General features: G+C 39.4%; 1 protein-coding gene across 1 annotated transcript in view; it reads right to left on the reverse strand.

Moving 5' to 3' along the window:
• Positions 1–849: 849 nt before the first annotated feature.
• syndig1l (synapse differentiation inducing 1-like) overlaps positions 850–16125 on the reverse strand; it is a 44215-nt gene continuing 28939 nt past the window's right edge. The window contains exons 3-4 of the mRNA XM_079644091.1: positions 10562–10699; positions 850–3633 (exon numbers count right to left, since the gene is read on the reverse strand). Of these exons, the coding sequence (XP_079500217.1) occupies positions 3475–3633; positions 10562–10699 (297 nt within the window). The 3' untranslated portion in view covers positions 850–3474. The remainder of the gene's footprint in view (positions 3634–10561; positions 10700–16125) is intronic.

A 16125-nucleotide genomic window follows, 5' to 3' on the forward strand; every position in this document is an offset into this window, starting at 1 on the left:
GGATAAGCAGTTAAAATAGTAAGATAATAACCCAAGAAATTGTAAAATAGTTATGAACTTCTACTATCTTTTTTACTATAGTTAGCTTTAAGTAATAAGAACAACTTTTAATACCCAAATGGATGCAGTTTAAATTGTTAAACAATAATAAAAACGGTTTAAGTAGCTGGCTAAAACTATTGAATAAACATTAGAAATATCAGCATAAAGTAAACATAGTTTTAAAATAGTAATCTAAAAGTAAACATAAACAGCTGAAGTAGTTTATCCCGTTTAAAATCCATGTATTAAAACTATTTGGCTGGCGTTTGAAGAGGTAGTCGGGTTTATCTGATAGAGCTGTCAGGGTATGTCAGATAGAAAAGGTTTGGCACCTCTGTTGTAGATTATACACATACCTGATAATCTCAACCCCCTAATGCTCTGTTACTGCATGAATGTGACTATCAAAATAATATAAAGGCACAGTTTGAAATGTCAGTCTGTCCTGTACCCGTATTATTCGGTGTGTTGAGCGGAGTGAGGATCAGCGTTTATGTTCAATAACCATGATGGTGACTGCACAAAGGAAGGTGTACTTTACTGCACGCAGCTACTGTATGAGAACACTGCAGCTACACATTTCAGAGCTGCTCCTCTTTTCTCTCTTTTCTAGAAAAACCACCCACACTCCGTGACTCAGTCTGTGTTTGCTTTTCGCTCTAAGGACAACTCGAGCATCTCAAGTACTGGGCCAATTCTCTCAGGTCGTTGAGCGTTTTTGGGATATAAATCCGATACAGAGCTTCATGTTATATAAAACCACAGAGAAAAATATGTTTTGCTTTTAGGAAAGGACATCCTTCCTTTCTGATTTATTTGTTATTACATTTGAACATGTCTTTATTTGCACTATGTACATGTTGCCTTCACACAGAAAGAAATCCCCGAAACATAATACAAAAATGTAATCTTCTTTAATTGCTTTAGGGCACGACACAGAGAGAGCACTATCACCCTGGCGTTGAGGAATGCATTCAGCAAATGTCTTTGTTGTGCGGATCACAATGAGAAGGAAATAGCAACAGCATTGAAACCCACGTACTGTTGTAACACATTGCACAATACCAGGTTGCCAAAGAAGCCAGATAAAAACACATCATTTTTGAATGATACGCTACATAACACAAAGCATGTACATCGTTATCAGCAATAAAACCTTCTCCAAGAGATGGAACGGACGGACAGTCTTTCAGTATAGTTACAGTGATGGTCATGATGTGTGCGTATATTGGTGTAGAATCAGTAGCTCATCAAATGGGTCGGAGGTCAAACATTTACAGTGTAATAACCAGCTTTTCAGATGAATAGAAACTCAATGAGCTGATTCCAAGGGGCCCCGAATGAAATGAACCAGCATTCAGCTTGTCATTATCCGACTGCCTCAATGTTTATTCATACACGCAGCCAACAATAACATTCAAAGAAAAGTCTTGGGAGCCTACCACAGTTTTATTCAAGCAAAGCGTGTTGGAATATTCCCCTCGTGGAGCATACAGGTAATATTCACTCTTCATTAGCACAGCAGAGCAGACTTACATGGTTGTTTTCACATGTTCACAGAGGCGAGGATACCTAAATGGATTGTTTACTTGCAGGGTTTGACAGCAACCATCGACGCCAAAAGTGGCTTGTTAGTGGAATTAATGTGGTTGTGCTATTTTAGGGTTATGCTCCAGACAATAGACATTCCTTAAAAAAATAAAAGCCATTACAGGGAGATAATTGTGCACCATAAATGTCAGGTATGACTAATGCATGACCTGTGCAGAGAAACAAAGTGTATAATGTATTCTCTGGAGGATTGAACTACCATCTGCCTGAATGTAGGAAATAAAAACACAAACTAAAATCGCTGTTATTAATGAGCCCTTCATACAAAGAAAATCAGTGAAATTGTCTGTCGCGTGTCTGTCTTTAAACCTGTCTTTAAGAGTAATAGCTCTTGAAATTGAGAAGGAACAAAGTGTCTCGGAGCAATGTTACTATGAAATGTCCTTCTTATTAATAGCTGCATTGGGGAATGTTGAGCTTTGCACAAAATATGAGCCCCTTTCACCGCCTGATCAATTTTAATTTAGGCTTTTTTTTATGATGTGACAAAAACAAGTTCTTAATCCAATCAATCATGCGTTGCAGTATACTGTTGGCATAGCTCGAGTCATGCAAAGAATAATTGATCACAGCTAAATTCAAAGCTGTCAGACCAACGCACTCTGTTTATACGCTCAGCCCTGAAGGAAACGCAAGGCCTGCCTTTTAATGACATTATCTACCTGATTTATAACTTCCTGCCCATTGTTAACGGCTGATGTTTCATTTTGCGTTCCCTCACCAGGAGCAGCGTTTTTGGGAGACACTGTGCAACATTTCCCCCTGAATTTCTGACCATATGGCCACCTCGCATGTGTGCTTTACTTCCAAGGCCATAAATGAACATTCCTTAGAGCAAATTTCATCAAGGTGCCACTAGAAAGACAAAAAAAAAAAAGACAAACATAAAAACAAAGCACATTTGCATGTATGTAGGCAAACCTTATCTGGCATGAACAGCTTTTGTTAGATTTCAGGGCCTTTGTTTGATGGATGGACACCTTCTCAGAGGTTTAGTATAGGCCCGAGGCTCCATTGAGATCCTTGTTACTCATGCTGTATTGTTCAATGAGTCGCCTCTGATCTCTTTTTTTCCCCGCAGGGCTCTTTCTCTGATTAAAATGAGTTGATCTTTATTTTTTTCTGAAGTTTCTCTGTAAATGAAGCCCTCCTTTGTCACAATTCGAGAAAATGTGAGCAATCTACTGCGGGTCAGTCAGCCAAGTGACCAACACAGCCTTGGTACTTCTGAGCCAATGAGGGCAGCTCATGGTCTATTAAAGACAGTCCTGGGTAGTAAACAAAGATGAAAGTACACTAGAGAGGCTCTTATTTTTAACTCAAAAAATCACAACATAAAGTTAGTTTAAGAGCGGTTTGTGTCAATCTTTTAACCCTCCTCAAGTTCAATTTTTTGTACTCATTAAGTGTGCAATGTGATCTTCCAAGTGTTATCTTCTTGATGTGTCTTTAGGAGTCCAGGAAGTTAAAAACCAGCCGAAAAAGGATGAAGCCAACAGGGGTTTAAGTTGATGGGATGCAAACTGGACTCCAACATGGAACCATTACTCAAACTGCCACATCGAAAAAAAATGCTGTCGATCCCCAATTCCCCTTCTTCTCCCCCTCCAGCTTGACCTCTCTCCAGTCACTGTGGCTAATCTTTGCTGACAGATGGCCTGAAGGGAGAGAAAGACGGAAAGAAGGGAAGGTGGAAGGGGAAAACTGTACATCCCCGAAACAAACTTTTCCTCAAAGTCTGCAGGAGTAACGGCGTTCCCATGAGGGGGGTTATTCTCTTCCATGGTTCCCCGGAGATGTATTGTAGGGAGGGTGCCACTGCTATATGTGTCCTGGTTTAGAAAGGTAGGCAATGAGAGCAACCACCACCCCCACATACACACCGGTGCCTATAGTGATGGAGAGGGCAGCGAGGAACAAAGCGCGTCTGGAGGCGATGTTGGCCAGTGGGAAGTCACCTTTGTTCACTGCCTTGGTGGTCTGGAAAAAGGAGAAATAAGCAAGAGAAGAAGAAAGTCAGATACAGTTTGGAGGTAGTCAAGAGAAAAGGGTGACCCATTTTTCAAAAAGAGCCATAATTACAGAAGCTGTCTGTTATTTCTGTGCCAGTGCGAGGGAAACATGCAAGTGGAGGATGGGCTAATGCTCGCATAGCATGGTTGAGAGTAGTACCCATAGAGTCCAGTAGAGGGCCCCGTCTGTGCTTATATAACTAAGGTTACAATACGTAACCCCCCGATTCTTGCTTTGGAGCAAGAGGTTTTTTATTTTTATTTTCCCAGACAACAACCCCCACGAGCATGACCCAGTTACCATGTATTTAAGGTTATAATGCATTTTTACAACCCACTATAGGCACATATAGATCCTCTGTGTGGTTTTAACCATTTAACAACAGTTGTTTTACTCTGCCTCACTGCAATATAACACACCTGATAGCTTTCAGTGCAGTCGGGGAAAGGTTCTCTGTTAGTTTGTAACAAAAAGTGTCTCCTTTCAAACGTATTGAAGATTTAAAAAACAAATGACCTCCTTACTATTGTACTTTTAACATCCGTGTTTGTCAAAAAACTCATTAAAAAAATAATTCTATATTGATTCTGACTTTTCTACATCCAACTCACAGGTTTATCATTGCTTTGAGAAAAAAGATTATTAATTTACCCATTTTAGAAGTGACGATATAGTCATTTGTTCTGGGAATGTCATTTTCGAGTCTGAGACCTGAAAAACAGGCTTGGGGCTTAAGAGGTTAATCATTTTTCCTATTAGATATTTCTATAAAATGGTCCTAATTGGTGTACGAATTATTCGATTATGGCTAAAAACATGTTGACCTTTCACCAGCAAAATCTGATCATTTCCTCATAGAGTCCAAGTGGTGGTGCAACATTTGAAGAAATTCTCCAAAGGAATCCCAGAGGTAAAGGGTTTTCGGACAACAGTAAAGACATACAAACGGAACCCAAAAACAATGTTAGAACGGTAATTACCGAAACTTTAAATACTTTATTACTTAAGTTAAAACTTAAAAGTGTCCTCTGGAATTGTTCTTGTAAACACACTGCTTTTATTGTTTAATCCTATTTAAGAGCATTAAATAAAGCATCCTTATTAATGTTACAAAGTAAACCATCCCACTGAGGGCCAGGTTTATTAATTAGCCAGATACGTAACATCAGCAATTGATGCTAAAAGGGTTATTTTCCTTCATTCCATGCTGTTTGCTAAAAAAGCTGATATGATTAATTTGCTTGAAAACGACAATAATGAACAGTGTTTTCTCTTGAATATCCTGCTCATTGTTGAGTGTTTACACTGCTGCCTGCTGTATTTCCCCTAGCTATCTGGCTATTTGAATGAAATGTCATTACAGAAGGGAGATGCAGGGAAGAAAAACTTGTGTTTTGATTAGTTGTTTTCATTCACATAGCTGAATAGAGGCCAGTGCCGGGGCAGAAATTACACGCACAGTGGAAATTGTTTCAGAGGCTTTGTGAATACTTTGAATTGGCTCTTTCGTTTCCCATCTCGATTGTCTTTCCCGAAACTAATTTATGTTCTGTTGAGTCCAAATGCCATTCCATATTAATCTATTATTTTTCTAGTTGATGAGATTCAGTGGTGTCAATGCGCAGCCATAATGTATTGTACCGATAACACAATAAATTGGACATTCTATTGTGCTGAATGTATCCCAGCGCAGTTTGAAATGTACCGTGTGATTGTGTGAAACGACCTTCATTATTCAGTTGAATTCATTTGAACAATAAGTGTGTTTGAGTGTGATGAAGCAGGCAATAGACCTCCAGTCCTGAGACCACGTTCGTCTCTTCTAAAAGTGTGTCCCATTCCTTTCCGAAGTGGAGGCTCCAAGTTGACGAGGTTACGCTTCCTATTTGTTCTTGAGGTTAAGAGGGATTGAGACTGTGAGTTAGATGCGGAGTCTGAGTTAATTTCAATTTTGGAAGTGAATAGAAGAATAAATAGGAAAGCACGGCTCGACACAAATCCTTGTTTTGACCTTCAATTTTCCGCGCAAGCCATCAGACTGTGGATAAAAGTAGCTCTTGTGAGATTAGTTTGTAGGATGCCTAATCTTGCTGGTAACAGAATGAGACGCTTGGCGAGGAATCTGGGAAGACTTTGGAAAGGAGCCATTGCTGTTCCTCACTGAGAGGAGCCAACTGGTTACCCTTATTTTGAGTTGTACTGTGAACGAATAACTGAAGGGAGAACCTGCAGTAACACACGCTGGAGAGATTAACAGTTGAGTAATATCAAGTCTAGGATTATTTAAACCAATTTGAAATGGTGACAAAAAACTGCTCTTACACAGGCTACCTTTTTTTATTTATGTGCCAGGTTTCTTTGGTTATTTTTATACATTTGTTTTTTAAATTAATATTTATGCCTTTTCATTTGTACATGTACCTGGAATGGTTTTTAAAATTACTGTATTATTCATAGCCTCTGCTCATTTGCACCACAGTAATACATCAGGGCCAAAGCAGCCACACCAGAGAGCAAACTCCCATCTACACTCTACTTTATGTTCGTGTTTTGGAACATTTTTGGCTAGATTTAAATAATATTTGACACAAAGTCTGATGTGTTAAGCCTGATAATATTAGAACAATAAGACAGATATGGCACAGGTGATGGCACATAGGGGTGACGCAATTTCGCACGATAACTGTGATGTTGAAAATATGTAATGTTGATATCATGTCAATGATACACATGATATTATTGTGGTGACCTTCTAGGTGTTTTAGTAATCACACAATTTGGTTTCCTTTTTACACTATGTGTATGCTTGTGCACATGTATGTTTATATTACTCTTAAGCTCCCTACACTCATATTTCGACCAGAGGTCGCGTTAACCGAATATTTTCCATCTATGACTTATCTTTTTTAACAATGATGGAAAAATCTGAAAGCCGTCCGTCATTTTGACGGATTAGAACAAACTCAGAACAGCGCCAAAGTTTCCCGGCAGAGGGGCTCCCTGTTCCATGAAATGATGTAGTTTCCAAACCTAACTTTTCCGAACAGATCATTGAAATGTCTGTGAGTATTTGCTTTACGCTGTGCGCGCTCCCGCGAGGTGCAGTGGGCATGCATAACACGGCGCTAACAGTCCATGAGCGTGCGTCCACCCAGCTTTCAGCGATGGTTGCTAGTAGAGAAAAACACTCCCCCACTGTGAACTGTTTCATTAGTGCCAGGAAGGGTTGAGAGGATAATGCCTAATAGTGTGAGACAAAGACATCCAGATGAGAGCTGGGAAAAAAGACTCTTTAGACAAATGCCTCGAAAGGTCAGAAAGCAAATCTCGACAAAGGACATGTATTCAAGGCAGAGCCACTGGCTTCCATGTCAATACAGTAATTATTGAAACAAAAGTCCCCCACAGCAAGGTCTTTAGGAAGAGCGAATCCAAGAAAAGAGACATAATGTAATGGTGGACAGTGTAATTGCCGACATCACTGGAAGGAGGCTGAATTGAAGGGCACGTGCTTATTATTCGATTTTTCCACTGAAGCACCAAAGTGATTTGTTTTTCTCCACCTAAAAATGAACACATGCTGTGGCTCTTTCCGAGGGATATACATAACTAAGAATAATATGTGGAAAACATGTGTAGTAATTGTGTGTGCTCGTGAGCATCAGCTTTGTAAAATGTGCCTTACAAGCGTCACTGTGTGAATGTATTTCCTTGAATCCCCTTGAGAGGAAAGTGGTTAGAAGCATTATGGCTTTATCTCTACAACCTTGACAAAATGATTGAAATGTGGTGTCATGGAGAAAAAGATAAAATCTCAGACTGAGCTGCATGTAGACTCACGCTGCGACGCGCTCTCGGAAGTCAATTCAGCACCCTTTACAGGTTTTTCTTGCAAATAAACAACACACAAAGCCCTGTTTCGCTCCTTCTCTCTATGCTTTTTGTGCGGTGTCTCTCCAACTCCCCCACACAGACACGCAAGTGAATACATAAACCCGTTTCGCAATAATTAGCTCATTCGTTTTCATCCATTATTACGACTTGTAAGCCGAAAGATAACTTCAGGGGAGTCTTATTTGCATAATCGTGAAAGGAATCGCTTCGGCTCCTCAACACTGCAGTCTCCAGCACAGATGTCTCAGAGCCGAGAGAAACATTTATCAGCATCTCAAAACAAAACACTCACCCTATTAGTGGCAATAATTGAAACTCAATTCCGCTTCCCAATCAAATGCTGCAAGCGAATTTCTCCCAGATACCCTTAGTGTGGTAGTCATGGTGAGTTGTGTGCGGGCGGTGAATCCTAAAACGGCACTATTTACCATAAAGACACAGAATTAAGGATGTAGTCTTTGGCAAATAGGATATGAGCATGTTCAAAGCAGCATGTTGATTTCTGTATGTTCGCTCATGACCTCGCTCTCCTTGGGAAGCCATGCAGCGGCTCGCTCTGTTTGAAGAGGATTGACCTTCCATTGGGACAAAAACACTATTGATCCACAAACTCTATTACAGTTGCTAAGCTGTTTGTTTGTAAATGTCCTCAGAGTAAGTGACAAAGCTGATGTGCTATCATTTCTAAACTTTTTCTCTCGCCACTTCCTGCTGCCTTTCTCATATCCCATAATGCATCTGGTTACCCTGTAGCAGTGTTGGAAAAAGTACTTGGATCTTTAGTAAAAGTACAAAAGTATTGACATCAAAATATACATAAGTACCACAAGTAAAAGTATGTGTTACGCATTTAGAATTATGTATGTCCAATTACTGGATTATGATTATTGATGATGATTGATGATCACAATTTATAGGTAGAGCTTAATGACTCTGTTGAGTGCTGCTGGATATTTAAACCTTTATTTATATTTCAATGTTTATTTGTTACTTGATTTTTATGTTGTATTACCTTATAAAATGTATCTGTAAAGTAACTAATTACAAAAGCTGCCAGTTGATAAATGTAGGAAAGGAAAAAGTACAATATTAGCATTTAAAATGTGCAGTAGTCTAACGTAGCATACAATGAAATCCTTAAAGTTCAAGTAACTTAAATTACATTAAAGTTGATTTAAAAAAGGGTCTGAGTCTTTAGGGTACTTAGCCAAGCTGTTTGCAAATAAGGTGTGAAAACGTAGCTTTGCGTTCTTTTAGGTAGATTTCTACAAAAAAATATGTAATTCATCCTTAAATATGAATTGACTTTGTTGTTCAGTACAGATCGCTTCAAACTTTTCTCAGGACAGAAGTCCACACCGATATACACATTTCACACCATCTTCTGCTTAAACCTGACAATCTTCTTGGTCTCAATCCTTCCAGAATTAATTGATTTAGTTACGGGGGCTCCCTGAACGATTGGATATAATGAAGACCAGTGAAGTGGGGTATTGAGCTATAAAATGAAGCGATCCCCGACTCCCACCGTATATTTTCCTGACAGCTCTTGTGGACAGCACCTTCTAAAGGAGTGAGTTTGGCAGGAAAGCCATCCATCCCTAAACACAGCCATCACTTCCCCATAATTATCCAGGAAGAATCAAATTAGCTCCTGACAAGATAATTCACTGACCGCCTTAATCTGCCTCGGACTCCTCGCCCCCGCAGATAAGTCAGCTAAATGCTCAAGCTTTTGATAAGAAATTATAGTCAAAAGCAGACCAATTTACTGGAAAGCTTGCCTGTCTCTAGTGCGTGTGTTTACATGTGCTTTAAAACGTGATCGACTTTGAGGCAGGAAGTCCAGTTGAATCCATTAAACCACCATTACAGTATGTGCAGTTTGCTAATGTCAAAAGCTTCATAATGAACAGTGCCGCCTCATCACACCGTGAGAGGTCGTACTCTCAAACCTCACACACTTGTTCTCTTTGGAAATAAATGCCATCTTTTTAATTATGTGGGTTTATGTTTCCGTCAAGAAAATGTCAGTTTACCTGACGTACCAGATGGTTTGTAACAAAGGACCAGTTGGAAAGTGTTTGGGAAGCTTTCAAAAAATGCTTGGCAGGGGACTAGATGACTCATCTGTCAATCAAACTCTTGGCAAAACATGGCGGGAGAAAAGAAAAACATATTTTTTGTATAAAAAAAAAAACTTTCGATGCTATTCTTTGCTCTTCAGTACATTTTACTCCGGTCTGATGCTGATAGCTGATTCTGCTACAGCATCCACGTCAACCTATTTGGGTTAGGGTTAGGATCATAATTGAAGATCCAAGCGATAAATCTACTTTTTTAAACTTAAAGACACAGTTTAATATTTGAGCACCAAAGCATAGCCTACAGTTTGAAGTCCTAAAGAATAAAAAATACCTGATAAAAAAATGGTTGTTTTTTCTATTGCCTTTTCATTCAACAAATGCTTATTTCAAGTAGTCAAAACAAGGGTGTTTATTGTGTCTGAGAGACTGACGTTAAAATCGTAGGTTGACCTACGATTGACCTTACGGTTGACCTGATTAAATCCCCTCGAAAACACCAATAGTTCAAAGGCCATCTCTTTTCTTAGTAGTTTTAGCAGCTCTTGTTTTTTGGGGTTTGAATATAAAAGAGCCTGGAAAGTGAGTTATAGATACTGTTCCTTACGGCGGATTACAGCTTGTTTACAGAGCATCAAGCGAGTGTTAAAGATTGGCCTTGAGGTATTGATGGCTTGCCCAGTTAGAACTGGCCTTGTGTTGGCAGTTAGGGAGTCAGTTGTCAGTCTATTTTTATGTGAGACGCCTTCCGATATTTGTGATGAATCATACATACTGCTGGGTATTCACATGTATGCTTGTGTGTGTGGGAGGAGGCACAACAACAAACGGATGCTGTGTCCTTAAGCATGTGTGAAAAACCACGTCTTTATAGTTGTCTGCGATGCATGCATGTGTTCCCATGTGTGTGTCCTCACCCCCTGTGAGAAGTAAAATGCTGCGATTCCCAGGGGCCAGAAACAGCACAGCATGGAGAAGATGGCCAGGCCCAGGTGGTCTCGAGGGGGGACCACTATGAAGTTGTCCTCACTCTCGCTGTCGCTGGAGCAGTCCGTCTGTGCAGAAAAACAGCAATTCGATCAAAACACACATCACTTAATGTTGCAATTCATGAGTGGTGAGCAAATGGGTAAACAAATCTGGCATTTAATGTTCAAAAAGTAGTTTGACATTTTGAGTGAAGGGCTTATTTGCATCCGTCCAAGAGTAGATTAAAATGTTGATACGTCTCTTCAAATGGAGATCTTCTCAATTTAGGAGTATTTTCTAATATGTCGACCTATTTTTTTCATCTACAGAAAACACTTTTTTATCAATTGCAACCAGTTGTAACCCGGGCAGCGTTTACGTTTAGGGTTTTGTTTATTAGTTGTAATGACATTTCAGTCATTTTTATTTTTTTTATTCTAGTTTGAGTTGAAGACAAATCATTACATGTTGGTCCCTCTTTAGTCCTGAATTTTCATATATTTTCTCTCTCTATTTTTTTATCTAGTCTTAGTCCTGTATTAAAACAAAAAATGTTTGTCAACAGATTACATTGAATATTTCATTAAAACTAAATACACAATACACATTCTAGTCTTAAAAACACACAACATAGCAGCTTTGTTATTCAGCGTCCTCCTGGCTGTGCCCATTAGAGAGGCCCGCTGCAGGCCAGTTGCTCCCAGCACATAATGAGAGCCATTTCACACTGCCCAACATGCAAAAATATGCATTAATAAATCACCAGAACCCGACACGAGCAACAAACCGCAAACTCTATGCAAGAAGCATACTGTAACTCTCAGAATTGAGAACCGTTGTAGCTCTCGCGAAACAAAAGCAGACATTTTGGTACATTTCAATTTTTTAAACTACAACTTAGTTAAGTTGTAGCACGCTCCTTCGACTGGACAGGGCATCCATTTCCTGTGAAGTTTTCAACAAGACCTCCAACTCATACGACCAAATAGGTCGATTGTTCAGCAGCTTATTACGACCTATAGTCGCGTTTTAAAGTTTAGCACCTCTAGTGGTCGTATAAGAAACAACAATTTGCGGCAATTGCAAACGCTCCGGAGGGTCGTATATTCACAAATAACCCTCTCTGGAAAATCCTAAATTGTAGAATAGTTTGGTGATTAAAATGTTTTTTGATTAGATTTCTAGCAAGAAGTGTATATTGTACTTTTAGAATCCACGTCCAGTGGATAGGATCTACAGTTTGATAGATATTACGAAGATTATTTGAGGTCTCGCCAGGAGAACGTGACAAAAGCGTTCTCATTTCTCTAATGCCTGTCATCTTCCCTTTACAAGCTTCAAAAATGTATTTATCGTGTGATTTTCGAAATAAAAGTTTCATATTCTGAAAGCCAAGACTTTGTTTATTTAAAATCAAACAAAACACCCGAACCCCCCGAAAAACTATTTTTTTACGCAAATCCACGTTTATTTTTTAAATGAGCCGTTGCGACTTCCGATTTCGATAGAGTGGGTCAGATATACACATTCTCCTGGCAAAACCTCAAATCATGTTCGTAATATCTATCAAACTATAGATCCTACACATCCACTGGACGTAGATTCTAAAAGTACAATATACACTTCTCGCTATCTATCTAAATCTAATCGAAAAGAATTTTAATGGCCAAACTATCCTACAATTTAGGATTTTTCAGAGAGGGTTATCTGTGAATAAACGACACTCCGGAGCGTTTGCAATTGCCGCAATTTGTTGTTTCTTACATGACCACTAGAGGTGCTAAACTTTAAAACGTGACTATAGGTCTTAATAAGCTGCTGAACAATCGACCTATTTGGTCGTTTTCTGGAGGAGGACAGGCTGGAAGTTTTGTGAAGGTGATCATTGTTGATGTATGTGTGCAGACAGACAGTGGATCGAGGCAGTTCCGTTAATAAAACAGTTTTTTCTTCGCACAGGTAGAGATGATTCCTCTTTATAATATTTTATTATAGTTTTGTAAAAGGTCTACTTCTATAAGTTGTGTGCCTGTGTTTATCAAGATGCATCAATTTGACTTTGTATTTTTTTCTGAGTGTGATTTCAGAAGAGGTGATCTTTAAGTCGACTGGGAGAAAAAAGAATCTGCATTTATTGAAAAAGAAAAAAGCCATTTGCTTAATGGGAAACAGAACCTAGACGAGTCACTGCATGCCCGGATCATTTCCTTCCATGTAATGTCACAGCTCGCATTCATGGACTTTTTTGTGCTGCGCCATTAGTTTCTCATTAGTTTTGTGATATGCAGATTCCTACATGTTGGCATCCCAAACAACAGATGGCATTTAAAAGAAAGCTACGGTCGACAGTACACTCCATATCAATTTCGAAATAGTGATGAATCAAACACACCTCCTCCCTTAAGCTTTATGAAACTATTTCACGCTCCACACAACATTCCTCACCAGGAACTGAAACGCCTTCAGCAAAAGAGAGTAGACTCTCGTATATCTGCAAACTGTTTAGGGGGTTGAGTTCTGATTCACAGCAGAAAGTGTCAGTGTTCATTACAGTTTTTCAGAGTTTTTTATGGCTACTTTTTGGGAAACAACGTACATATAAAGTGTATTTTCCCCCACAACAAAGGGAAGACTAAGAATAGAGATTTATTTTTCCACGGTGCCCGTAATGAAAAGGAATCGCAGATTGAGGCCGGGGTTTATATATGAACCATTAAGCTGCATCCTTCACACATCATCCTGTTTGAAGGATGATCCAGCACGAGTGTGGAACACGAGAAAGAAATGAAAGAAATCGAGGCAAACAATGTACCGTTGCATCAAAGAAATTGAGTTCAATAGGAAGCTGAATATTTCAATCAGAGACGGAGGGAATCAGGCAAAACATTGGGACATTATCAAACGTCCAATAATCACATTTGAGATGGTAATCCGACAAAGGAAATGCTTGTCTTTCATTTTTATGGACATAATCTGACATCTTGTCACGGCATATAATCCTTTTTTTTTGTCAGTTGGTTTAAAACTCTAAATCCCTGCATGTGTTTTTGTGGATATGCACCTAAACTTTGTTTTTTATATCAAATCATAAGATTACAGGATTTCCAGATTCATATTTTACCAAGGTAGATAAGTCAGTCTTTACATTGTTTTGAGTCTTCCAGCAAAGCTACAGCTGACACCAATGCCCATGTCAATGGGGGATAAACATCTTCGAGGGCTTGTGTTTTTGCTATAAAAAATATAACTGACTTGCATTGGGCTAATGGTTCCCTTTTAGTACTGAATTTCAAGGCTTCTCTGGGTTCTCTGGCTGCTGAGAAATCAAAGCAGCATCGTTCACAGAAATTCTGTGTTCTTTGGGGGGGCGTTTTATTCCTTTATTTACATTTGAGCCAAGTTCAAAATGAATGAAGGAGAACCAGTTGCGCCGCAGCACCAAAGCATCCTTCTGAGCTTTCTTATTAAATGTTAAGCTATTTCTTAGGAAAACCTCAACTGAAAAAAACCTTGTCCGCTTTGTAAGGCATATTTTTGTGGATAAATAATTTAAATGAACAAGGGCGCTTCAGACCACTCACCCCAAAACATCTAAATGATGTTGTGTGCACTGGAAGTGTTTCATTTCAATAAACAAGAGTGCAGTGTTTGCTTTGTATTAAAAGTGAAATGGATGTGTCTGGGTTTTGGGAATTAATTAGCTTTGAGGGGTGAAACAGTTTTCAATTAGTTTAAATAACATGTGGCCCTTAAAATCATGTTGCCAGATTGATGGTGGGGAATAGTGGGTGGGTGGTTGACATGTTACATTACATTACATTACATTGCATTTAGCTGACGCCTTTATCCAAAGCGACTTACAATAAGTGCATTTGACCAGGAAGATACAACCTTGAAGAAAACAGAATCATATAAGCACATCAGGTTTCATAGAGCCAAACATTTCAAGTGCTACTCAACTGGCTTTAGATAAGCCAGCCCTTTATTAGTATATTAGTGCTTTGTGAGTAATTCAATCGATCGAAGTGGAGTCTAAAGAGATGAGTTTTCAGTCTGCGCCGGAAGATGTGTAAGCTTTCTGCTGTCCTGATTTCAATGGGGAGCTCATTCCACCCTTTTGGAGCCAGGATAGCAAACCCACGTGTTTCTGCTGACGGGAACTTGGGTCCCCCTCGCAGTGCGGGTGCAGCGAGCTGTTTGGCCAATGCAGAGCGTGAGGGCCCTGCCCACTAATGGAAGAGAAAACACACACACACACACACTCAAAATTAAATCCAAAAATAGAACAATCCTAAAGGACAAATTGAGTATATTAATCTCCAAAAGTGAACGAGCAAGCAGAATCTTTCTGATCTGTCTCTGCAGCCTCTATGCACTGTCAAGCTGAGAAGTTTATGAATATGGTGGATGCTGTGAACATAGACCCCTGCAGAGATGATCGATATATTTTCATTCTCTTCAAAAAGCAATGCGAAGCCAAAATAATTGAATAACACATGAAAATGAAACAGCCTACATTCTGCATAATGTCAGGCTGCCTGCGTGGCCTTCAGCTAATTCTAGATCGCAATCTCAGCTCTGCGCCTCAGAGCTTACTGACAATATCTGCACAGCCTTGTGGCTGTTTGGAGAATGAAAACATACATCATCCAGAAATGCTGGCTGTTTGGTTGCTGCGGCTATACCACGGAGAAGGGAGAGAAAAGTGAAAGAAGCAGAGGAAGTTAGTCAGGCGAGCGAACAATGAGGTCAGCTGTATTCGGTGCCGAGCTGCGGACAGGCCTGCATGTTCTGTACAGGAAGCTACATGCAGAGCTGTCTGGATGTGCAGGAAGGTGATTTATCATAAAACTTTCAAGGAGATTCGAAGTAAATTAAAACCGGCCCCCAATCCTACTGGGAAGCCATTTCATGGAGCAATTATGTTCAATTCAATTCAATTGAAAACCTTTATTTATCCAGGTGAAATCCCATTGAGATCAATGATCTCTTTTTCAAAGGAGACCTGCATGTGAGTTTGTTCTCACAATAGAGTGGTGAAAGGATGATGTATTTCTGTAGGGGTTAGCTACACAAGGACTCCCTTTATATTAATAATAATAATACATTACATTTATATAGCGCTTTTCCTGGTGCTGTTAGCGCTTACAAGCAAGTACAACAAAATAACATATATTATAATGTTAATGATACTTAAATGTTTTGTTCTGTAAAGTAGTCCAATATACACTGAACAAAAATATAAACGCAACACTTTTGTTTTTGCTCCCATTTTTCATGAGATGAACTCAAAGATCTAAAGCATTTTCTACATACACAAAATAACCATTTCTCTCAAATGTTGTTCACAAATCTGAAAAAATCTGTGATAGTGAGCGCTTCTCCTTTGCCGAGATAATCCATCCCACATCGAGTGGCCCATGGTGATGGTGGGGTTATGGTATGGGCAGGCGTATGTTATGGACGACGAACACAGGCCACTCGATTCACAACATTAGCCTAACCCTAACCC

Source organism: Notothenia rossii, assembly GCF_949606895.1.
Source record: "Notothenia rossii genome assembly, chromosome: 8".
NCBI lineage: Eukaryota > Metazoa > Chordata > Actinopteri > Perciformes > Nototheniidae > Notothenia > Notothenia rossii.